Consider the following 24,667-nt stretch of genomic DNA (forward strand, 5'->3'; position numbering starts at 1 on the left):
CCATGAGCTCTATGGAAACTCTAAAAAATAAATTCCTAAGATCCCAGCAGCGTGTAGAGTGACATAAAGCAAGTGGCAGGAATGACTTCCAGCAAATTCCGTAACTTAGGCGGGCCTCGGTTTCCAGGTCTGTAAGACGTGACCACGGGGGTTGGTTGTGGAAATCAAATCCAAAATGTGAGCAAAGCCTCTGGCAAAGGTAATGGGCGATAGGTGTCTTCCGTTTTATGGGCTCCCCCGGGGAGAAAACCTCACACCACAGCTCATCTACGCTTTTTCCTTCAACCACCTTCCTGAGTGCGACAGCCCTGTGCTGAAGGAGACAGTAAGTCAGGCTGAGAGAGGAACTATTTGGACAACCAGAGACGCTTCCCCCACAGGAGAGGGAGGGACACAGCCAAACAGGAGAAGCCGATGACCTTCCCGATACATGCGTCAGAACAAGCCGTCCGTTCGTGACACGCCCTTGTGACTTACATTGTACTGCGTAGGATGCTAGAACCACCGCTGAGTTAAGAGGGCAGGTCAACCTGTCAGAAGAAAAACACATTAGCAAAGGCACACGAGCCCGAAACACTCATTGATCACCTGTCTTTTCTTTCTTGAGTGAAGCATGAGACACAACCATGAATCACAGCAAAGACAATTTTATGACACAACTAATAGCAAGCAGTAAAGATGAATGCGACACTAAAGATTACTGAAAATGGAAAAACACTTTTTCATGTTTAAAATAATATACATAAATACATATACCATGGAGGTCATGGTTGGCCAGGGTTTTGGCTGGTCAAGAGAGGCCAGGCTCATATCACTAAGAGAAAATTGAACGCTTAGATCCATGGGCGACCTTCGTATCTTTCTGGTAAAGACATGAGACTTTTCATAGGGCTTTCTAACTAAATCCCTGAGGTCTGCTGACTCAATGAATCTCAGTTACTCACTTTCTAGAAGGGTGACCTCCTCTTAAAAGGGAAAAATAGAAAAGCGTTATGAATTTTAAAACTCCAGTGAGTTTTAAATTACCTAATTAAATTAGTTGTTTAAGATTCCTAAATCTGTTTGCTCCCTGAAGCTTCCAGTCTAGGGGGAACGCTCTGTCCACCTCTCAGTCTCCTGCCATCTGCCAAGCGTCCACAGCCTCCAGGTTGGACTGGTTCTTCTACCCTCTCTAGCTCACTGCCCTCCAGGATACCCCATTTCTGCCAGTGGCTCCATCTCTGCCGTGGTCCATATTTCAAATCCTCTGAGTGCTCCCTTTTCTCCATTCCACCTGGGGTTCCACACTCTACTTAGGAGCCCAGCCAGCAGGCCTGGAGCAGGGTCACCCTGTGTGGGAGGGGTGCATTGGGAAAGGGCTGAACGCAGCAGCACGAATGAAGGCCTGCAGGGTGGAGAGACAGATTTTCAAAGCATTCTTCCCAGCAAACCCATGGGAAAGTGAAGAAAACACATGGTTTCCATGGCAGCCCATGAAGATATGAGTCACCTCAACCTCTCTGACTAATCCGGCTGGCCCGCCAAGGTTCCCTGTCTTGGGCGCTGCCCTGTGTGCTGGCCCTGCAGCTGCTTGGGAAGGTAGCCTTGCCTCTCGGCCGGGCCCCGACTAGCACTTCTAAATGCTCTCTCCAAGTCTGGAGACACATCCAGGGATGCTCACTGTCTCTTCCTTCGCCTGGAGACCCAGAGAGTCCATGGGGAGAGCACGCATCAGCCATTCGCTCTCCTGCCAAGATGGGCTTCAGTGGAATCTAAGCCGGGTTCTTGCTACAGAAAGAGCAGCTGAATGGGATTTGGGAACATCTTAGGGGAGAGGCTAAAGGGGTCCAGTCTAGATGGAAGAAGCAAGCCTACGAGTAAGTCAGAAAGGAAAGCATCTCCACTCAGAGCGTAAATATGGTACCGAGTAGAGAACACCGAAAGCCTGCACTGTGCTCCTGCCTGGCCCGCTCACAGGCCACATCTTCCTAACAGACCCCTTTCCTTCTCTCCGGGCTTTGGGGTCTCCACCTGGGGGACGAGATCGCTTATCTCAGCAGAAGGAACTGAAGCCTTCGGTCAGGGCACGAGGAGGAACGCGAACTAGATCCACTAGATCTGTCAAAAGGTCCTGAGAAGCAGCTGGTAACGGCAGGACCTCCCCTCAGACAGGCGGTGAGGGCCACCTGCAGACCTGATAGTGACAAGGATGCCAGGGTTCTCAGCCAGGAATTCTATCAATTCACATAAAACTATCAAGGGGTATTTTGTCTGGAGAAGAAAAAACTGAAGATGACCGATTTCCAACACTTGGAGAGCTGGACTGAAAGTTCCTGAAGGGGCAGGGCCTTGCCCCACTGACCATCACAGTCGAGTGCCTGTGTCATAGCAGGTGCTTGTGAAGTGTTTGTGAGACAAACGAATGAGTGAGGGGAGGGGTATCCTTTCACTCACCACCCAGGGGGACACACCTCCTCACTGCGCTACCACCCCAACCCCAGCTCATTGCAGCAGTGCACAAAGACTTCCAGCCCACACCTGCATCTCCTCCTCCTCCTCCTCCTCCTCCTAAAACCCCAGGACCACGTGCTCTCCACGCTCAGCCTGGTCCTCACTGCTTCGTGGGCTCTGGTATCACTTCCCCAGCAGTCTGCAAGCTCCCTTCCGAAAGCACGCCGGAGGCCTGCAGACCTTCCTCAGCAGGACTGCATGGGCAGGAGAGCGGATGCGGGGAATGGGAATGAGGTAGCCGTCCCCACCAGCCTACCTGCTGCACTTTCCTCCGTAAGCCAAGCGCAAACTCAGGACTTGGAGGAGGTGGCTCAGGGACCACTGGCTTGGCGTCTCCCGCCCTCCCTGAGCTTTCTGCGCCTCACTTTCCAGCCACTGAGATGGTCCCGATACCCAAGAAGTGCCGAATCACGGGCAGGTGCTCATGTCTTTGAGCAAAGTGTCCCGGAGAGGAAATGAATCACCCGCAGGTACTAGGGGCTCCAAAGTGGGCGTAATGAGGCCTGACCTGCCTTCCTGAAGGAGGCCCTGTTCACATTCGGGGTCCCTCCCTCCCTGTAAAATTCCTCAGGTCTTTACCAGAAAGATATCTGGACCTTTTATAACAAAATTGAAACAACACGAAAAGAATGTTATCGATCCTTCGCCTCTGTAAACCAGGATGGAGGTGAACACATGTCCAAAGCGTATGGAATGCTGCTTTCAACATCCACTCTTAGGGGACGTTTAGTGTTGCTACCAGGGGCGCATGCTCATGCGATTAGAAGCAGGGGTTTTGCTAATCTGGCAGCTGACAGGGAAAAAAGGAATGCAAAATTCTCATTACCTTCCTTCACAAATATCCATCTTCAGTTGTAGGAAATACAAATGCCTATGAAACAATTATTTTCATTAATTCATCATACTCAAATTGAAATAAGCAAAAACTACAACAATAACAACAACACCCAAAATAACACTGATGCATCAAGGATAAGACCTGTACATTGGAAAAATAAAATACTAGTAAAGGCACATTTTAATCTAAAGCATCAGGTACCATTTTGCACATTTCAAAGCTGCCCCTTCAGGAATAATGGCTCACGTGGCTGCCTAAGTCTTGATTGGCAGGGCCGATGGCCAGCCAGCCTCACACCAGCACAGGCTGTCCTAGGGGTGGCTGAGCAGGGATGGACAGGGTGGAAGCAGCCCATCAAGGGCCAGCTGGTCAGTGTGTGCCCAGACCCTCGGCCTGGACCTCCCCAATCAAACTTGGGGTGTCTGAGAGCGCCAGGAATTACAGGCCTTGGCACCGGCAGCCCCTGCACACTGGAGGGGCTGCTGTTCGGGACACAACATTTGCACATCCACGTACGCTCTGCATGGAGTTGCTGAGGAAAGGAGAGTCTGTGGAGACATCTCCTTGGCTGGGGAGCAAGCACCCAGCTGGGTTCTTTCCTGTGCCCCAGGAACTGTGGGTGCTCTAGCAAAAGCATAACCGTCAACTGCAGGCCGGGACCGCCAAGCTGGATTCGGCACTTCTTTGTAAGCAATATCACTTCAAAACCCGGGGCGTGACGTGTGGGCAGAGCTCAGTAAATCGTCAGGCCCCTCACCAGCCTGTGAGCCTGCCCTCCAGCCAGGTAACGGGAGACGGGGCATCCGCAGCGCCGTGCAGGCTGGGAAGGGCCCTGCGGAGCGTTCTATTTCGGGATGCGGCACACCCGTGACACTTGGCCGCTAGCTCCCACTCTTTTTTAAAGCCGGGACTCAAATGGGATAGACATGCCAGTGTCTGGCCAAGATGACAAAAGCGAAACCTCTTGAAATACAATACAGATGCAGCAGAAGTGCTCAGGGGCCAGAGAGAGATCATTTTGGCAATTTGAACAGATCATCCTCATGATTCCTTCAAATTTATGTTTAAAGGTGAAGGTGCTGGTCTTTTGAGACGTGAATGCCTCACCTGGTATCATGACTTCCTATCTGCACAGTTCTGGGCCACATGCATGGTATTTTAGAACTTACTGCCTCATTTCAGCCTCAGAATAACTCTGTGAGGTAGGGACCACCACCTACATTTTTTACAGATGAGAACACTGAGGTTCAAAGAGGTGATGTGGGGTCAGTTATGTCTTATTTTAACCTGGACACTTAAGCTATGGGAAAAATCTGACTATGCTACAAATTTATGTGGCTAATGGCTAAAAAGCTTAGGATCTATTTCCTAACTTTGATGTTATTACTTTGACTATAATTACCAGCTTCCCTTAATGTGCTGAAGACCAGCATTGAGAGACGGCAGAACACAGACTTGCTGATTCGTGTTTATTCCATAATGGAATCTCTACCTTTTCCACCTAGAACATAATCCGTCCTTTCTAGTTTGTTTCTGTTTATCCCAGCTGACATTCAACCAGAATTAAGTGTTCTCTCCTTCCACAACACTACTGAGAGAAAGAAGAGAAGGGAGGGACTTAGAGATAATCCCATGGAAAAGCTGGGCTTTCACAGACGAGCCCGGCTAATCGGAGCATCTTCCTAGGGATATAAGCGAGAACATGAGCCTGGACATCACCATTCATCAAACGCTACCTTGTTGTATGTTCGGCAAAGCTCCTGAGTGAACCCTATGACCTCATCACGAAGGGATTGGGATAGGGGGATGAGGCCTGGCCTGAGCGGACCTCCCAGATGTACAGGGCCTCATTTTGAGTCTGCCAGTAAATGAAATTCTGTTTAGAGTGATCTACATTTATCAGACACAGCCGTTGTGGAGGTCACCATCAAGGGGACACTTATTTTGCAGTTAGAATAAAGGAAAGACTTTGAGAAGAGAGGCTGGCCGTGCCTGTCTTCAGAAATGCAACCATCGATCCTAGAGCACACCCCATCCAGGAGCTCAACTTCAGAGAAAAGCAATCCCTGCCTCCCTGCCTGGATCCTCAGGAAACAAATGCCACCTCTGTGCTCCTTCTCTGACTCTCGGGAGCTAAATTTCTAACTTTTGGGAACTTTTGGATAAACTACAGAGCTGGGGCTTCAGGAAATACTATGTGCCAGGAACGCAGGTAAAAATCTTCATTTAAGTAAAAACAAACCAACCACACACACACACAGAGGGGTGGCTGCTGCCAGGGCTCCTGCTGCATTAAAGGGAAATTTGGCGCCGAAATCCTAGGAGGTGACAGCTCTACTCTGCACCACACTGGGGAAACCACCTCTCTGAAGATGGGAGGTGGGGGGTGGGATTTAGAAGGAACACATGGACAAACTGAATTTTACATGGGACTTAGATAAGAACAAAAATTAGCCTATTACTCACCTGAAGCCCAAACCTGCCCCCTCTGCCACCTCCACCCACTGGACAGAATTCTACCAACCAAGCTCATCCAATCCCCCTCTCCACCTGCAGATCAAGGGCAGCCCTTGCTTCCATCCGGGTCCTTTATCCTGAACTCCTTATGGTTTCCTCAATGTCAGGGCGGGGCAGAAGGATTCTGTTGGCTCCCAGAGGGAGTGAGCTTCCTTCCCATGGGGCACAGTAGTGAGCGTCCAGTGACCAGGGAGGGTGCTGGAGAGGGGCACTGGACTAGGCTGCCCAGCAACCCCTCACTCAAGTTCTCTCTCTGGAGAGCATCACAGGGAGGAGAGAGGGGGTGGGGGACAATCACAAATTGAGGCGGCACAGTTCACACGTGGGGTTGGAACCCATTAGCTGGTAGTAAAAGCAATTTAATGGGCCACAACTGGCATTTTAAAAGGAAAAAGAACATCAGAAGACTTCAGAATACTTTGGCATTTCCTATTGTTTTATGAAATGTTTGCTGAGTAATTTATATATAACCTGTGTAATGAATCAAAACATATTTTTACTGTGGGGTTATGATTTTAAAAACGCATTATACATATGTATATACACACACACACACACACACACATAATATATACATAGCCATCATGCCATTTTAACTCTTTTCGGTCCAACCAATACATATGTATACACACACACACACACACATAATATATACATAACCCATCATGCCATTTTAACTCTTTTCGGTCCAACCTCGAGGCTGACTGGACAGACCAGGCGCTAGGAGCAGGTCCAACGTCGAGCAATAAGAACATTAAAAAGTTCAACATTCAATCCCATCAATTAATATGGACCAGATCGTTTGAATTCCAAAAATAACACTGGACCGCAAAGGGTTAAAAGCATTCCTTGACTAGAACTTGCTCTTTAGTAACGGCTTGGGGAGGGAAACCTTGGTAGGGTCATTTCAAACACATATTCTTATAGACAATGTCTTCACTTTGCGTCCTTGGGCTTAGGAACTGACCTGCTAGGTGGCGCGTCACTACACCGTCCCTCAGCGCACCAGGGTAAAGGGCCAGTACGGGGGAAAACAAACCCCAGTGCGCACGGCCATGGTTACCCAATGAGTCCTGATGGACATCTCTTATACCGGCTTGAAATTTAACTTCACTGTAAACATAGTCCAATCGCCAGTGTCTGCTACTGCAGGGGAAGAGGTGCACAAAGAAGGCAAAACAGAGCAATAGACTAATAATATTTGGCCTTCAAACATATTCAAAGGTAAAATGTGATCATGTGACTACCATTAAAGAAAAAGAAAGGGTAAAAAACAAGATGGCATTCTACGTGTGAGTTGACATCGCCAGCTTGGTGGTGGTCTCCCGGCCACAGTGAGCACAGAACAGGATTCAATATTCCCGAACATCCGTTCATTACTTTTCCTGGTGGAAGTTTCCCTCCCTCAGAAAAATAAAAGTACCCATAATAAAGGGCTTAAGTTGCCATGGGGAAAAACAGAGGCATGGTAGAATTTGCCTAGTACCTGTTCAAACAGCCACAACTTTCCTGTGCCCTCCCCCTCCATTCCAAACACCTTTCTGCCCAGAAAACCCACGTGTCAGGGCCAGCACAAAGCTGGGGCCAGACACCAAGCCCTGAGGGGTAAACAACTCCTATCACAGCCCGTATCTGGTTCGAAGACCGTCTGCACTGGCGGATTCACTGCTGAGAGAAGCTGGCCCAGTTGGTTCTTCTTTCTGGCTCCTGCACGGGGATCTGACAGAGAATGCTTAGCTCAGAGAGCGCCTGTTATCCTGAAGAGCCTCAATTCTAGCCCTTTAGAGACACGTGCTCCTTGATCTGTACATGTCTGTTTTACAAACTTGTCTTCCAAGTCCTGCCTGCATGAGCAGAAAAGGACTTCATTCTTTGAACACAGGAGCTCTACAGGCAGGAGGGGCGGGGACGGTGAGGGAGGCAGGACCCAGTGGTGGAGGCAGGACCAGGTGGGAGTGCACTGGGAATCACATGAGTCAAGAGGGGAGAGAGGCAGGACCAAGACTGGACAGGAATGGGCTGATTCAAATTTCAACCACTGTTACCCGCCACCACCCCCACTCCCCCACACACACACTCTTTAATTGGATCATAATTGATGGCACAGTTATATACAAATGAAGTATTTGGCCACAGTGATAAAATAAAAGAATACATTTTTCGTGATCACTCATTTTTATATACTAAGTAGAAAACTTTAAAAAAATATTATTACCTGGTTTGTTCTTGCTGCAGTGTGTTGGGATCAGGTATAAAAAATCTTACTCGAAAATGCAGGGTACAGGGGAAACCTCCTACAACATTTTTCAAAAACAAATTAAATTTTCCCTTTAAAAATAGTCAATGTATATAAGTGGCTGCTCTCCCATAAGTGATGCATTTTTTCACTACACTATAGCTTTCCCATTAAGAGCATTAATTTTTTATAAAAAGGAGTGCATAAGTTAATTGACTGCTCAGAAATCATCACGTCTACAAGAAGTAAAATATTTTTTTGCAGCATCAGCATAGAATGAGGCATTATCTACTTTTTATTACAGGTTTAACTTAGGGCTGTGTTCAAACGGTGCACTCCATTATTTGTGTTAGGAATGTAAAAAATCCTTAAATCAGCAGAATATACAAAATTCACGAATAAATATTATCTCCCACAGATAGTGATTTTACACTTTTCAAACATTTCCCTGTACATTCTCGATTTTAACACTCCTATGAACAGGCGAGGCTGCTACTGCTAGCTCCCTTTTACACATACGCCAACAGGCTTAGAGGTGTGACTTGCCTTCAGTCACATAGCTAATCACACAACGAGAATGATAGCCCCGTGGTCTCTGATTCTACTAGGCCACATTTCAAACACATTTTTATACTAAAAGACACATCATGCTTTTAATGCTAAGTGAATCCCAGAAGTGATTAACATGTTAGCAAATATTACATAATTAACATACTCAACTATGGCTTCATGCAACACGATCAAGAGTCAAGCCACTTGTATGAATAAAATAAGCCCATTTCTTTTGCTAGCTATAACAATAGGAGAGTATCAGGTTGTGCTGCTAAGATCCATGCTCTTCTTAATGTCAATCTCACCCCCTCTGTTACTCAGTAATACTCATTGGCCCTATCTAAGTGCACAGCACTTACTTGCTCTCTGAAACTCAAGCCTTCTCCACCAGGGGCCTCTCACTCACCTCCTCTACCTTAGTTCATGCTGGGCTCCGCCCTTTCCTCTCTTTAGTATCATCTCTCTGATCTCTGGCTTGGGTCAAAGACTTCAATTGGTGTGTGTGCACCTATGATTGTACCTGTGTACAGGTGCCTGGGTGCCAGAGTGTGTGGTGCTGGGACACTGAGTGCGGGCCGACCACCTGCGCATCAAGGGATAGCTAAGTCCCCCCACTGCCTTGGGATGGCCTCCCTGCTCCCCCCATCTCCTTCTGTAAGTTGTCACTGTGTGTCTCAGACATGCCTCCAAGTCTTTCGCGTCCTCCTCTGTGCACCCAGAGCATCCTATCATGTGCCCAAAACTATCCTACAACTGTCTCTCCCCTTGTCAAGAGTCCCCACACTCGGCTGTGAGCTCCTTAAGGGCAGGGTCCAAATCTGATTTGGACCAGATTCCCAGAGCTGAGCCCAGTGCCTTGCCAAAGTCTGAGCTCGGGGCACATTAGCTGAGTGAATGCATCGGTCAGAGAATGAAGGACAGCACCTGTGCGTGCCTGTGTGCACTTATCCCTCTGTGAACTGGAATGCGGCCGGGGGTTATCTGCACAAAGGCTCTGTGCTCCCTGGGGGTACTTCTGAATGCCAAGTGCACGCTCATGGGAGGCAGGGACTCTGCGGCCCAGGCTCCAGGTGAGAGCAGCTCTGGGATCAGGGTCTGGGCGACTGTTTCGGCTCCTTCCCATCTGGGGGCTGGGGTGCAGCATTTGTGCGTGCACACTTTTGTGTACAAATCCATCTGCCTTCACCCCTCAACCACTCACTGGCCACCTCCTGTGTGTGTGGGGGTGGGCACTGGTAGAAGTGCAGAGAGGATGTCCCACCCTGCCTCTCACACTGGGCTAAGAAAGGCCATCCTCCCTCACCTTGCAAACTGCAAGTTCCTTGACAAAGAGAAAGGCAGATAACTATGAGCTGAAGGACAGAGTGTTCTGGGGCACGTGAAGCAGATGGTATAAATGTAAGCGGGGGTAGAGGGAGCCAGGACTTGCAGGAGGGAAAGAAATGGGATCTGAGCAGCTTTGAAGAAGGGCAAGATTTGGACATAGGGAGCAAAAGGGAAAGGCATTCCCAACAGAGGGAACAGAATGAGGGAAGGCACAGAGGAGTGTGCGGGGCCCAGCAAGTCATCCAGGTTTGTCTGGGGCAGAAGGTGCATAAAGAGAAATAGAGTGTGATGTTCAGAACCCACCAAACTGGGAATTAACCTGCACTGGGACCTCTCACGGTGGATGAGCTGTATGTTACACTTGTGACATCATCTATGCCTTGGTTTCCCGTGATTGGAATTAAGCTGCTGGGAAGGACTAGGTGTGTGTGCCTGTCTCTCTTTCCCACCCTGCCTCTCACTCTGGGCTAAGAAAGGCCATCCTCTTTCCTTGTAAGAAGAAAGTGGGTTCCCTGGCTCTTGGCTGCCTTCTTTCACCCTCCCCCATCTTGCTCACCGCTGGTGAGGAGCCCTGGAGGCTGGTCTGGAAGCATCTCACTCACGCTGCCTGGACCACCTGGAGTCCAGGTTCCAGATGTTACAGGCACGCTGATGCTCGGAGGGGAGAACTGGGCCGTGATACACTAACACCGACTGAGTGTCCCAATGAGTGAGAAGGTCACACCCACCTTTTAACTGCTTCCTGATGGGCTTGCTTGATTCCAGCCACCTCTGCTGGTTAAGAAAACATAAGATATAAAAAAACCAAACTGTGCAGAAGCCTAGCACATCTTAAAGGGATGGTACTCACGGGAGAGTCCACTGATCCATCGCCATGCTGCAAACCAAAATATTCCTTCTCGGTCACACACAAGTGGTTGTACGCCATGTCCAGAAGAACTTGACCGGTGTCCTGTTTCTAGGAATAAAAAGTCGAGTGGGTAAAATTTTAAAACGAATTAAGAACTAGTGGTTAAAAATCTTTCCTGCAGCCCGGCCGGTATGGTCCAGTGGTAGAGTGTCAACCCATGAACCAAGAGGTCAGGGATTTGACTGCCAGGCAGGGCACATGCCCAGGTTGTGGACTTGACCTTCAGTAGGGGGCATGCGGGAGGCAGCTGATCAATGTTTCTATCTGTCTACCCTTCTCCCTCGCTTGCTAAAATCAATTTAAAAAATAACATTTTATTTTTTAAAATCTTTACTGTAAATAGGAGTTAAAACATTCAGAGAGATTTTATGTGCACACACATCCCGCGACAAGAAATGCTTTAATAAGTTCAAGTTAAGAAGCCGCATGGTACGTCTGGGAAGTAGGCTAAGGAAAAACGACATAAGCAGGACTGAAGACCGTCCAGTTTAATTTTGTCAGACTTCTTGCTTCCCCTTAGCTGAGATTCCCAAGTGATGATGCCTTAATTGGGAAACTCAGCAATCACAGTGGGAGCACCTCCTGGTGCCCCACCCATGGCTTATCCCCAGCACCACGCTAATCCCACACGGGCTCCCGCAGGCTCCTCAGGAGGCACGGACGTGTCCAGAGGGATGAACAAACTCTCTGCTAACCACGTGAAGGAAGAGGGCGAGGAACACTCCCATGACACCCAAAATACCCTCAAAGTGAGCTGGCATGTGACACCCTGGGGGATTATCTGCCTCACTGCTCCTCGTCATGTGAAGTGAGAAGCCGGTGGGGACATGCAAACACTTCACATCCAGAGCGGGACTCGGCCGCCTTCACCACTCAGAGCAGATGGAGCAGGCGCGAGGCTGAGCATGGGGACAGAGGCACAGTGGGTGTCCTGCTCCTGCCCTCCTGAGGGGCCAGCCGGTAGAAGCTGCACTGTGCTGAGGGGTGTGGAATGCTGTCGAGGGCTGTGAAACGCTCAGGGCACAGTGAGCACACAAGAGGACAACAGAAACGTTCAACATTCAACGCAGCCTGGGGACAAGCAGCCCCTGACCCGGGTCTGGGAGGGTGGGGGTCTGGGAGGGTGGCGGGCTGCGCGACACCTCCCCTCCAGGTGCAGGAGCTGAGAAAAGCCATTTGGAGCAGGCACCCCGGCACAAAGGCAGGGGCTGGGAAACAGTGTGGGGCATTGGGAAAGCTGCAAAGTCTACTTTAATGCTCTGACTTCTAAGGAATCCTTTGAACCAAACCACTTAACTGAAGGACAATTTGAGTCAGAAATAGACCGTGTATAGAAGAAGCAAAAGCAGGGTTTTTTTTGGGCGGGGGTGAGGAGGGGTGCAGATAATGTACCTGAAAATAGGTCGCAGCGACCAGGAGGAGGACATTAGGCAACTGTCAGGCCCCTCCTGTAGCCTCTGCCTTGGCTCGGTCTCATGTTATCTGATCTGATGTGGGAACACGAGACACGCCCAATGCCCGAACACATCCCCTTTCCGCACCCCCGAGGGCCTGTACCTGCCACTTCCTCTGCCTCGACAATCTCCACCCCAAGGGAATCATGATGGTGTGGAAAAGATGACTGGCCCACTCATTCCGAACCATGAGATTCTCTCCCCCTAAATGGAGACATTCTCTCAATGCGTCAAAGCGCTATCTGCTCCCCGTGTTGAAATGGTTACTTCTACGACTTTATATCAGATTAAATATATTATTATTATTATCATTATCATTACTGTGAATCCTCACCCGAGGATATTTACCCACTGATTTTCTAGAGATTGGAAGGGAGGGGGAGAGACAGAGAGAAACGCGGATGTGAGAGAGACACATCGGTCGGTTGCCTCCCACACACACCCCACCAGGGGCAGGGATCCAGGTTGCAACTGAGATACGTGCACTGAACCGGAATCAAACTCCTGATCCTCAGTCCATGGGCCAACTCTCTATGCCCTGAGCCAAACCCGCCAGGCTTAATCTATTATTAATAACTATAATCCACTGAACATCTCCGAGGAGCCAGACATGATGCTAATACGTGCTCTTTTTAAACACAATGTCTCGTCTTTGCAAAGTCACCATCAGCAAACAGGCCCCGGAAAACTCGTGTCTTGTGCCATCGGCCGCAGGATGGTCTGCCTGACTCAGGCCCACTTAATGTTAAAGCCTGCCTGTTCCCCCTGCCCTGCCTCTCCTCCTCCGGAGTGCGTAACGCCTCCATTCCAGTATTTCTTGTACACATCTTGCCCAGTTCTCAAAAGAAACAGAAACATAATAAAGGGGCACACTTATAATAACACTCCTCCCAATCCGTCCCCATCCCGCGAGAGGTCATTGGTCCATGGCCAGCTCGCTCCCTGGGCTGGCAAAGGACAACCGATGTCCAGGTCAGCTTCCCTGATGACGCCCGCCCCTGGTGAAGACAGTCCGGGCTGAAGGGTCTGAATGAGACAGTGCAAACAATCCCCACGAGGACAAAAATATAAGGCACCGAGACGCTCAGCTGACAGCAGGCCCTCAAATTCACGTTCAACGTGAGGAAGCTTTGACCAGGCTGCTGGGAGCTTAGGGAGGCAACACTGGCAGCAGCGTGACGGTAACAAAGACATTCTCAACTCAGAATGGCCGGGCAGCCGCTGACGGCCAGGCTGACGGGACTCCCACTCTGGGTGGGCGCTTTCCTTGTCCCGTTTACAGGGCTCGTCACTCCTGACACACGTTCTTAGCTGGGATGCGAAGACCCTTGCTCTTGGTGTCCTCCTCCCTCCCTGGATAGTCCTCTGTCTCCTTTAGTGCTCTGTCCTCCTCTCTCCAACCTTTAAACATCGAACCTCCTTCGTATCTCCTGTCTACTCACTTCTCAGGGGACCTCATCCAGTTTCATAGCCCCAGACCCCACCTCTACCCTGGGAACACCCACATATGTACCCCAGCCAGACCCTGTGCGTATATCCCAGTCTAGACTCGTGACTCACATATCTACTGCCATGGCTACATCCCCTCCCAGGTGAGTAACAGGCAACTCAAATGGTTACATCAGGGTGGTCACTTCTGCTCCTCTTGCAGCCTTTCTCATCTCTGTAAACTGCAACTCTGTCCTGCTGACCCTAGAGCAGTGATGGCGAACCTATGACACGCGTGTCAGAGGTGACACACAAGCTCAATTTTTTGGTTGATTTTTCTTTGTTAAATGGCATTTAAATATACAAAATAAATATCAAAAATAGAAGTCTTTGTTTTCCTATGGTTGCAAATATCAAAAAATTTCTGTATGTGACACGGCACCAGAGTTAAGTTAGGGTTTTTCAAAATGCTGACACGCCGAGCTCAAAAGGTTCGCCATCACTGCCCTAGAGTCACCTTGAGGCTTCTTACATATCCCAATCCCATCTGCCAGCAAGTCCCACTGGCCCCACCTTCAAAATATCTCCTGACTTGGTTTACTCAGCCACCTCCACACTACAACACTGTCCAATTATCATCTCTCCCCGGGGTTGTTCTAATAGCCTCTTAGCCCTTGGCCCCAGTCTACTGTCGACCGAGCATCCAGAGAGACACCTGAGTCAGATCATGTTGAGTCTCTGCCCAAACCTCGCAGTGCTTTCTGCCTCCCTCAGAATGACCTACCAGGCTCTGCACAATCCTCCCCACCTCAGCTGGCCTGCTATCTCTCGACCTCTCTTGCCACTCTCCTTGCTTATTCTTCTCCCCACACAATGGCTTGCCACACTGTTCTACAACCACACTAACCAGGATTCTGCCCCAGGGCCTTTGCACTGCTGTTTCTTGGACCTGGAATGTGCTTCCTCCAGAGAAGGACAGGATTCTTTTCCTCTTCACTTCCTTTAGGGGAGGCCTTCCCTGGTCACTTGTATAAAATGACAACCCCACCTCCTTGTCCCTCCTTGGCACTCTCCATCTTCTTATCCTGCTCTATGTTTCTTCTAAGCACATAATACCACTGACATAGTACACATCTGTGTATGGTCCAGTTCCTCTCCGGGATTTTGCTCTGCTCTGGTCACTCCTCTATCCTTTGTACCCAGAACAAAGCCTGACACATAGTGGGTGCTCAGTAAACATCTGTCAAATATTCGTGTTCTTGTCAGGAAGAAGTCGCAGAGCTGAGGAACAGCTGCAGGTTGGCAACATTAATGTTAACAAAGGAGTCAGATAGAAATTAACTGTCTGGTTACAGCAACTAGAAGAGATGCTTCTGATCTTTGCGGAACAGGTTCAATCACAAAATTCTATAGATGACGACGTCAAAAGGAGACGGCATATAGAACAAAGTTCAGTGAACCAAGGGCAGTTGCTTTTTGAGGGATGTATGGTTGACCTTGACAAAAGGCCCCTAATCGGTGGTCCCCCAAACTGTAATGCGCATCAGGATTGCTTGGGGAGCCGTTAAAATGCACATACTCTAGAGAGTATGTTTCAAACACCCAGGAGGGCCGAGGGATTTCTATTTCTAACACGCATCCCAGGGGGTTCTGATGTAATCTCAGAAAATACTGACAAGGGCCGCACCGCCTGGAGTACATAACATTATTTCCATTTTAATTAACTAAAATAAATGTAGCTCATCTGGTGTTCCAGCCGCATGTCAAGTGCTCCATGGCCGCGTGTGGCTAGTGGCCCTGTGTCGGCTGGTGTGGATAGGGGACACTTCCCGGCATTGCAGGAAGTTCTTACGGCCAGTGCTGCCCTAGAGGGCAGCTTTTCTACACACTGGTTTAAGAAACAGGCCACAGGTGTATTCCGAGCCCCCTCGATTCTAGACAATTCTAAGTAGGCAATTACATGCTCTTGCTGGGCGTGTCCTTCTTCAATAATGCCCCCCCATCTGCAAAAGAACGGGGCCCCGACCTTAGGGGAGGCCTGGGCAGCTGTGGGAGTGGAAGCGGCAGCTGGGTAGAAAGTTGGGGAATCTCTCTCTCTCTACTGTCCACTCCCGCTCTCTGCCAGGAGACGGGCCCAAACTCCCATGTCCTCCGTCATCTGTCTGCATCTTGTTCCCTGAAGGCAGACAAGGGAGCTGACTTAACCCTGAGCCAGGAAGGAGAAATTAGCATGCACCATACTGTGCGGTCAGGAAAACTGCCCTCGTGACCTGGGCTCAGCAGAAAGCAGACTTATGGGTGGGGCAGGAGCCACAGGGATCAGCTTTGTTGGCCTTTACATTCTTGTGGCCTTTTATCGCCCTCCAGTTATTCTCTCGTCCCCCATCTTCTCTTTCTGATACCTTCCCTTGCATATTGAACTTTCCAGGCTGGGGCAGATGCTGGCAGCCAGGCAGGTTGGGGTTGACCCCTTTAGGGTCACAGGATGGGAGAGAGGGGCAAAGGTCATGAGCCTCTGTGATAACTGCAGTGGGGAAGGAAGAAGGGGGGCAGCAGGGACTGCTACTCTTCATGCATCATTCTTCTCAAGTGCACACAGGACATTTTCAAAGATTGACCACATACCTGCCTCTGCCTTGGGTTTGAGGTGGGAGAAGCCGGGCCTCCCCTGAGCCCTGCCATCTGTGAGGCTAACTCTCATTACCCTCCAGACAGGACCCACCCATTTGCACATTTAATGAGCACCTGCTGAGCCCAGTGCCTCACTGGGAATTGAACCTTCGACCTTTCGGTATATGGAATGATGCTCCAACCAACTGAGCCACAATGGCCAGTGCGTGGACATTGTTTTTAAGGGTCTTTCTAGCCCAATCTCAACATACAAGACCTGAGATCTCAAGCTTTCATTTTAAAATAGTTTTCATCTCTTGATTTATAAGCTGGAGGAAAAATTGTTTCTTAGGAGCACTAACTCAGAAAAAATTAAATGTGGAGAACTTACATTAACTTTAAAGGTCTGTACCAAGCCATCTAGAAAGCGGATGCTGCACACGACTTCGGACCGAGTTTTCTCTTTGGGTAATTCTGAGGTGCGTATGTTATTAATTCTTCCACCAAACGCACGTAATCGGGAGGTCATAACTATCGTTGAATAACCTGCAACAGAAGATGTACCTGTTAGCTCTCTGATATGCAAATTAACAGTTACATGCCCACCCCATACCTGTCTGCTTTGATTTGCGCAACAGGAGGACCTCACGAATAATGTGAACTAGATAAAAGACCATGCTTCTGCTTAAGTTTTGACTTCTAAGCTCTAAGCAAAGCGTATTGTTAAATTATAATATGTCTATAGGATTACATGGCTTGTGTTTTATTATCTCCGCAAGATATGTACACACATATATGTGTATTTCCCACGCTTTTAATTTTGTATTTATGTTTTACTATTTTATATATTTGTGTATCCTACCCCTAAGGTATTACAGAACTAAACGTGATATAAAAATGACGTAAAATATGAAGACACTGATAAATTAGATTATATTAAAATTAAGGCCTTCTATTCATTAAAAGACACTATGTAAAAGAATAAAAAGGCAACCCACAGAAATATTTGCAAAATATATATTTACAAATATACAAAGAGCTCCTATGAATCAATAAGAAGAAACAAACAAACAAACAACCTGTTAGAATAAAGAAGCCACATCAGTTGTTAGAGAAGTAAAACCACAAAGCACTAGTACTACATACCCACCCGAATGGCTATAATAAAATCTGACTAAACCAAGTGCTGACCAGGGTGTGGCGCGCCTGGAACTTCATGCGTAGCTGGTGATGCATTCTGTTTGGCAGCACCTCCTAACCTGAACACATGCATATTCTGTGACATAGTTCTACTTCTAGGCTATTCCCAACAGAAAAATGGACATTTTTCATGACAGCATAGTATGGTGAGTGCTAATTCCTCCTTCCTGGTTCACTAAAATATATGTACAAGTATCTTCATAATAGCCCCAACCAGGAAAAGACAGAAATGTCCCTCAATAGAATGGGTAAGTTGTGGAATAGCACACCATGCATGACTATACAACAAAGGAAATAAAGGAGCCCGGTTTGGCTCAGTAGATAGAGCCTCGGCCTGCGGACCAAAGGGCCCCAGGTTCGATTCCAGTCAAGGGCACCTGCCCGGGTTGCGGGCTCAATCCCCAGTAGGGGGCGCAGGCAGCCGATCAATTGTTCTCTCTCATCATTTATGTTTCTCTCTCTCTCTCCCTCTCCCTTCTCTGCAATCAATAAAAATATATTTTTAAAAAGCAGTTCTATGAATTTTTTTTAAAAAAGGAACCATTGTCACATTCAACATGAATGTCTCTAACGTTATGTTGAGCAAAAGCAGCCAGACCTAGAGCAGGAACACAATTACATAAAGTCAGATGGGCACAAGCTTTATTGGGATAATCACCTACTAAGTTATGTACCGTAATGTCTAATCACTAGGGTGTAACGTCTAATTACCTGAAACTAATAGAATAATGTATGTGAACTGCAACTAAATTTTTTGTTAAGTGATTTTTAAAATCCCCCACTTTTCCCTTTTGGTAGTCCTTTGGGGCTTGGTGGGATGCTGCCCCATTCATGAATCACTTAATAAATCCAATCACATCTTCAAAAACAACAACAGGCAAAACTAGACAATGTTTATAGAAAACAGGATGGTGGTTACCTTTGGGTGTAGGGACTGAGGGGGCCCAGGGTCTTCTGGGATGCTTATACTATTCTATTTCTTGATCTGGATGCTAATGAGACTGATGTATCCACTTTATGAAAATCCATCAGGCTCTACATTTATGATTTGTGCACCTTTATGTATGCATATTTCAATATCAAGTTTATTTACAAAGAATACATGTATGAAGAGGGGATTCGTGGGCAGGTTAGAATCTGACCACAGTATATCCAGGGAACAGTAAGGAAAGTGGTTTTACTAGTGAATACAATTGTGGAGTGGTAGACTAATGACCCGAAAAAGTGTGCAACTGAGCACATGGTCCCATCATGCAGGTAGGAAGCTAAGGATCAAGGTCAGCATAAGGAATGAAGAAGGTATAAATCTGTCAAGGTTGGGCAGAAGAGCAGCTAACGATGAAGGAGCTAAGAGCAATTTAATGTTCCTTTTTATTAATTCTCCACAAACTCTCTGTAATGCACTGGGCCTTTGCACATGCTGTTCCTTCTGCCTGGAAGCTGTTCCTGCTTTGTGCTTGAATAACTGCTACTCACACCTCAGTGCTCAGTGCAGCATCACCTCCTCAGGGAAGCCTTCCTGGTGTCCCTGACCACTCACTTGTGTTATAGGCTCTCCTCTACAGCGCTCATCATAATTTCACATTTATAACTAACTAGAGGCCCAGCGCACGAATTTGTGCACTGATTGGGCCGGGCTGTGGGAGGGGCTGTGGGCAGTTGGCGGGCCCGTCCCCCATCGGGGTGGGGGGTGGGGGTGATCAGGAGTGGGGCCAGCTGGGGGGAGAGGCCAATCAGGGAGGGCCCCCTGGTTGAACTCCCAGTTGAACCCCCTGTCGAGGGGACAATTTGCATATTAGCCTTTTATTATATAAGGATGATGCGATTATTTAACATTTACTTCTCCCACTGAGAGTGAGCTTCGTGAGGGTAGGAGCCAGGTCTGATTTTGCTCACTATATCTCCAACACTTAGCTCTGGGAGGCAGTCAATGAATTTCTGAATGAATCAATGAGTGAAAGGCAGAATGAGATAAAAAAAAAAATGAAGCCAAGAGTTACAGTGTGGATAAACAGCGGCTCAACATGATCGACAAACGTGTGCCGGTGGGAGCAGGCAGGAAGAAGGACAGGGTCGGGGCTTCACGCAGAATGCAGCATGGGGCTGTCCCGCAGACCGGGGCTCCTCACGCCGGGGATCTTAAGACGTAGGCTCAGATTCAAGTAGGCCTGGGCGGGGCCCTAACGCCTGCATTTCTTGGTCTCCCAGATGATGCTGGGGCTGCTGACCTGGGGTCCACCCTGGGAGGGCAAGCCATAGATAACTGGAAAAGCAGCACCCAACGTCAGGGCAGGGCCGGAGCTGGGAATCAGTAGCCAGGGCGGGATGAGGACGAAGCAGAATCAAGCCCCGGGGAGCCACAGATCAGGGCTCAGCTGCAGGAACTGAAAGCACAAAGGAATGGGAGCCGAGTCGAAGATACATCCCAGAGAGAGGGTGCAGGCATCCCTCATGCTGTTTAAGGAGCTCCCGGTGAACCTCAGTTCTCCTGGAGGGAGGAGTCGGGGATCTCATGTTAATAATAAAAAAAAAATTCCTGGGACCAGCAGGGGAAGGAAACTTGTTCTAAAACTTGCAAAATTCCACCCACCCCACCACCTCCACCTTGCCATTTCCAATGCAAATGTCACAGGAGCCAGGATGCATTTTCTGAGTAATACCAAAAGTTATCAAACGACAACAAATGTGTTCTGTTCCATAATGCCTTAACCACGCTGAATTTATGACGCCAAATTTATTGTTTAGTCCTTTTCTAAGAATTTCAGGTGGGTTAGGACTGTTTTTAAAAGATACAATAGAACTATTAGTGGGAGGTGCACATCAGAGTCGTCCTTCCCCTCCCCCCCCCACCCCCCGACGGGGGAGCTTTTATAAAATATGCCTGTCCTGGCCCCATCCATAGGTGGTGATTCAGCATCCGGGCGTGGGGCCCAGAATGGCATTCCCTTTGGGAAGCTCTCAAAGGGAGGGCCTGAGAGTCAAGGGCTAGAGGAGGGGGGTTCCGGGTGCCTCGCGGCGTGCTGCCCATGGTCAGACTGAGAATACAGGCTCTGCAGAATCTGGGCCATGCACGGTGCGGCCACATGTGGGAATCAGGCAGGTCCTCAGAACAGCAAAAACAGAGCAAATCAGAACCACACCGTGACACAGAAAGAAACCCAGAGGTGAGTTCAAATAGGAGCTGCCAAATGAAAGGCACCTGGATGGAAGGACCCCCGCAGGCACTGATTTTCAAGCCGCTCCTCACCTGAGACCCCCTACCGCTCGCACCAGCGTGGGTACCAGCGGGTCTTCTGAACTGAACCATGGTGAATGGTGCTGCCCAGATAAGCAGGTAGCCAGCTGACAGAATACGGTAAACCGGCAACCCAGAACAGACACACTTTGTCCTCCTCACATCAACCCCTGTTCCATAAAGGGGTTGGAATGGCACTTAATGACAAGTCATAAGTAGGCACTTCACACAAGTAGCAGAAATGTCCTTCCCACCCTTGTTCCTAAGGCAGACCTTGATAAGAGGAGGCCTGATAACAAATAACCACACAATGAAGCCCTGAAGTGTTTTCAGATTGTCTTGAAATGGCATCTTAAACAATCCAGTCCGGACAATGGGTGCTGACTAACCGCCCTGTTTCCTGTAGCACAGCAATTGCGGCCCTTGGGGTTTCTATGGCTTCCTTTATAAGCCTCTTAATTCCAAACAAAGCCACAACCCGACCAGGAACACTCTGGCCTCTCCCACCACAAATGACTGCAGCTGCAGCTGATGCATTTATCAACATGGGAGCCAAGCTTGCTCTGTCCGTACTTTTTCAAAAAGCAAATAGTTACGAATCTGTGCTGCCCTGTAAGAATAGAGGTTCTACTGTAACTATAGATTTTATCAAAGATTCTACTTGCAAAACATAGAAAAGAGGCCACATCTCAGTCTGTGCACAGTAGACCCCCATAGGTACAGTGAGTGTTGAGGGCTAGACGTGTAAAGTACCCACACAGCTAAAACAGAGAGCCAATCAAATTAAGTGGGACACATAGCAGGTACTCAATAAAAGACATTTTATTAATAACTAGTAGCCCATGCACACGAATCCGTGCGCCAGTAGGTCACTGCCACCCTCCTGTAGCTCTCTGCCCACTGCCCCGCCCTCCTGTAGCTCCCCCCACCCCTCTCTCTCCTTCCCCGCCCTCATAGCTTGCTGCCCTGCCCTGTCCTGTAGTTCTCTGCAGCCCACTTGTACCTCGCTGGCCCATCCTCCTGTTGATCCGTGATCTGGCTGTGACGCGCTTGGTCATTATGGGGCGTAATGGCTAATTAGCATATTCCTCTTATTATATAGGATACCAAGCTTCTAATGCCATCGGGTGCTGACTGTAAAGTCTGTATTTTGTAGGCAAGCCTGACTTAAAAATACCTTACAAATGTATAAAATGTTCTGTTTCTTAAAGTTCTGTTTGTTTAAATAAAGACAACCTGCTAAAGTTAAAAGAGAGTCGTCGTAGATAAGAGGTAGATTCTGGAACTTCTCTACAAACTCAATGGAGCCAGAAGCGGCAGTAGCACGGTGCCGCAGACCACCACACCCTGGTGCTCAGAATTGGGTCACACGGCTTAACCACTGTTCCCTCTGGGCTCCTCATCTGCCCTGGAGCCAAGACCCGGGGAGGGGTGATGCTCTATTTCCTAAGGGCCTACATGCTAATCCGGGGAACTGTGTTCTTGCACAAGCCCATGACCACAGACACAAACAAGGAAGCGGAGCACACGCTTCTCCATTAGAGAAAGGTAGAAAGCAACTCCATTTTGATCATTTTAAAAGAAAGCGTTAGGGTGATTGCATACCCTTAAAAAATAAACAAGAACTTAGACCCCTTGACTCGAATGCAGTGTCAGTTAAGAAGGAATGACAGGAAGCAAGCAGTCCTGATAGAAACACCTAATTTGTGAGTAAACAGTGCACATGAACCACAGGTACCTCTCTACCTGAATCAAGCTGATCTGGGCCAATGCTACCACCTAGTGGCCAGCAGAGGAAATCACGCCACCTCTCACTGACTTCCTTCTTCAAAGGAAACATGTCAGCTTTGCTCTCTTCTATCTGATCACAGTCCCAATTTTTTTCAAAAAACCTCTCTCACAATATATAAGGCCTTGATTCCCCTCTCCTTTTCCCCAACGCTTCTTCCCCAGTGAACTCAGAAGAGCTCTCTTCTTTTGGTTGTTGTTGTTAGGAGCCCCAGCAGACACCCGATCAGCCGGAGAGGGATATCTCTAGCAAACGGAACTAATAAACACTCATGTACAACCAGCCATGTGAGACGGATGACTCATCAAGTTAAGTGTGCTTCCCGTCAGGCACCAATATCTAATAACAATGCTTCACTTGTTTAGCTGCTAATATAATACCAATACTGCTTTCTCCTCTTCACTGTAAACACAGAGTAACTGTGCTGCTTTATGGGTTGGTTAACCAGGTCTTCCGGGAGCAAACCAATGCCCTAAAAATCACTCCCATCAATCGAGGCTTGACTGCATACCGACAGGAGAACATAGCCACACTTTGGGATTGCTGCGCGTACCTCACACCCGGCAGCTTCTAGTTCTCGTCTGTTTTAAGGCCAGGCCTCCGTGGTCCTTAAACTTCTCTGAAGAAAGCAGGGCAGTCCGTTCTAAAGATAAGATTTACAAACATCTGGATGGGGATTGATCACTTATCAAGCACTAGATTAAGATTAGATCAAGGTGTAGGAATGTACACGTTATTAAGCCGCTACAAAAGAGTGATTAAAATGAGACTTTCTTTTTAACCAGAGACTTAAATGAAACTTTAGCAGTTAAGAATCATCTGGGGGAAGCTTGTTAAAACACAGATTCTTGGCATCACCCATAGAGATTCTGGTTTAGTAAGGACCCAGAAATCGCATTTTCAAACTTAAGCTTGTGGAAAAGCTGCAAGAAAAACAGAACTCCCCACCCCCCTTGGTCTGGATTCAACTGTTTTTATTTTGCCACCTATGCTTTTCTCTCTTTCTCTCTCCTGCATCCCTATCCTAGGCTTTTAATGGAACACTTGAAAACGTAGCTATCTTAGCATGTATCTCCCAAGAACAAAGACAGTTTGTAACCATAGCACAAACATCACTGATAAGGCACTTATGTAATATACAATCCATATTAAAATCTTGTACATGGTTCTGATGTACACCTTTTATTTCTGTCCTTTGGATCCAGGCTCCAAACCAGGACCTTGCCTTGCATTAACTGTCATATAGAAGTTGCATGTTTAATGAGCACCTGCAGAGGACTGGGATGCAGGGGGTCTAAGCACCTGGCACCGTGGAAAACACTCAACCAGGCGATGATCTCCAGAGTTCCTTTGGGTTTTGACCATCTAAGCCCGCAAGCCAGGGGCTCGGGGAGGTCAGCACCCAATGTCAGTGTTCCTGCCTGTGTTACCAGTTGATCACAGGGCTGCACGGAGTTTCTACAACTTCCACAGCAAGCACTTCCCGGAGCGCTGCAGGGACAGACTCTGCAGTCTGTATGTCAGTGCCCTGATCAGCACTGTTGTCATAACAGGAAGAAAGCAAAGCGAACATAATGTCAGTTCAGAAAAGATTCTCTCACTGGGTATTACATAACCAGATGTCTTGGCTTGTTCCTTCAAATTAGTTTGCCTCTCTCACAGACAGCAATTCTGAACGATTCATAATATCCATGTTATTAAAAAAAAAGACCGCAGTGCCTTTGTTATGCACACTTCCTCAGACATGGGCCAGACTGGACTACGTACGATTGTCATAGGGAAGAAAAGAAATAAAAGAAAAGAGATGTATGCATTTTGTATGATTCTTTAGGCTTTGCAAATGTTATTAATGAAATTCAGCCCAACGAATGAAAAATTCGTGATTTCAGCTTTCATTTGTGAAATGCCCCTATATTTTAGAAAACATTTCCATAAATTCAATTCCACTTTATTAGTTTTAAATTGTGTGCAGCTGATAAGCAAATTACCATTTAACTGGTACACGAAGTTTAATTTCCCTCATGACTATGTTTTCATAAATTTATCAATACTACCTTCTGCCATTTTTCCACTTAATTGACT

The 24,667-nt window shown here is 47.9% G+C and overlaps 1 protein-coding gene across 9 annotated transcripts in view; it reads right to left on the reverse strand.

Annotated features, from left to right (window-relative positions):
- PTPN3 (protein tyrosine phosphatase, non-receptor type 3) overlaps positions 1 to 24,667 on the reverse strand; it is a 98,644-nt gene that overhangs the window by 51,514 nt on the left and 22,463 nt on the right. For 3 of the 9 annotated variants that reach the window (XM_015568769.1, XM_006771149.1, XM_006771150.2), the window contains exons 2-7: positions 16,753 to 16,907; positions 10,810 to 10,917; positions 10,688 to 10,733; positions 8,061 to 8,139; positions 3,317 to 3,361; positions 478 to 530 (exon numbers count right to left, since the gene is read on the reverse strand). In XM_015568769.1, coding sequence (XP_015424255.1) covers positions 478 to 530; positions 3,317 to 3,361; positions 8,061 to 8,139; positions 10,688 to 10,733; positions 10,810 to 10,917; positions 16,753 to 16,890 — 469 coding nt within the window. In that variant the 5' untranslated portion in view covers positions 16,891 to 16,907. Of the gene's footprint in view, positions 1 to 477; positions 531 to 3,316; positions 3,362 to 5,064; positions 5,192 to 8,060; positions 8,140 to 10,687; positions 10,734 to 10,809; positions 10,918 to 16,752; positions 16,908 to 19,789; positions 19,921 to 24,667 lie in introns of those variants that run through there. The other 6 variants (XM_015568770.1, XM_015568768.1, XM_006771151.2 and 3 more) reach the window with 5 other exon arrangements.

Source organism: Myotis davidii, unplaced genomic scaffold, assembly GCF_000327345.1.
Source record: "Myotis davidii unplaced genomic scaffold, ASM32734v1 scaffold64, whole genome shotgun sequence".
NCBI lineage: Eukaryota > Metazoa > Chordata > Mammalia > Chiroptera > Vespertilionidae > Myotis > Myotis davidii.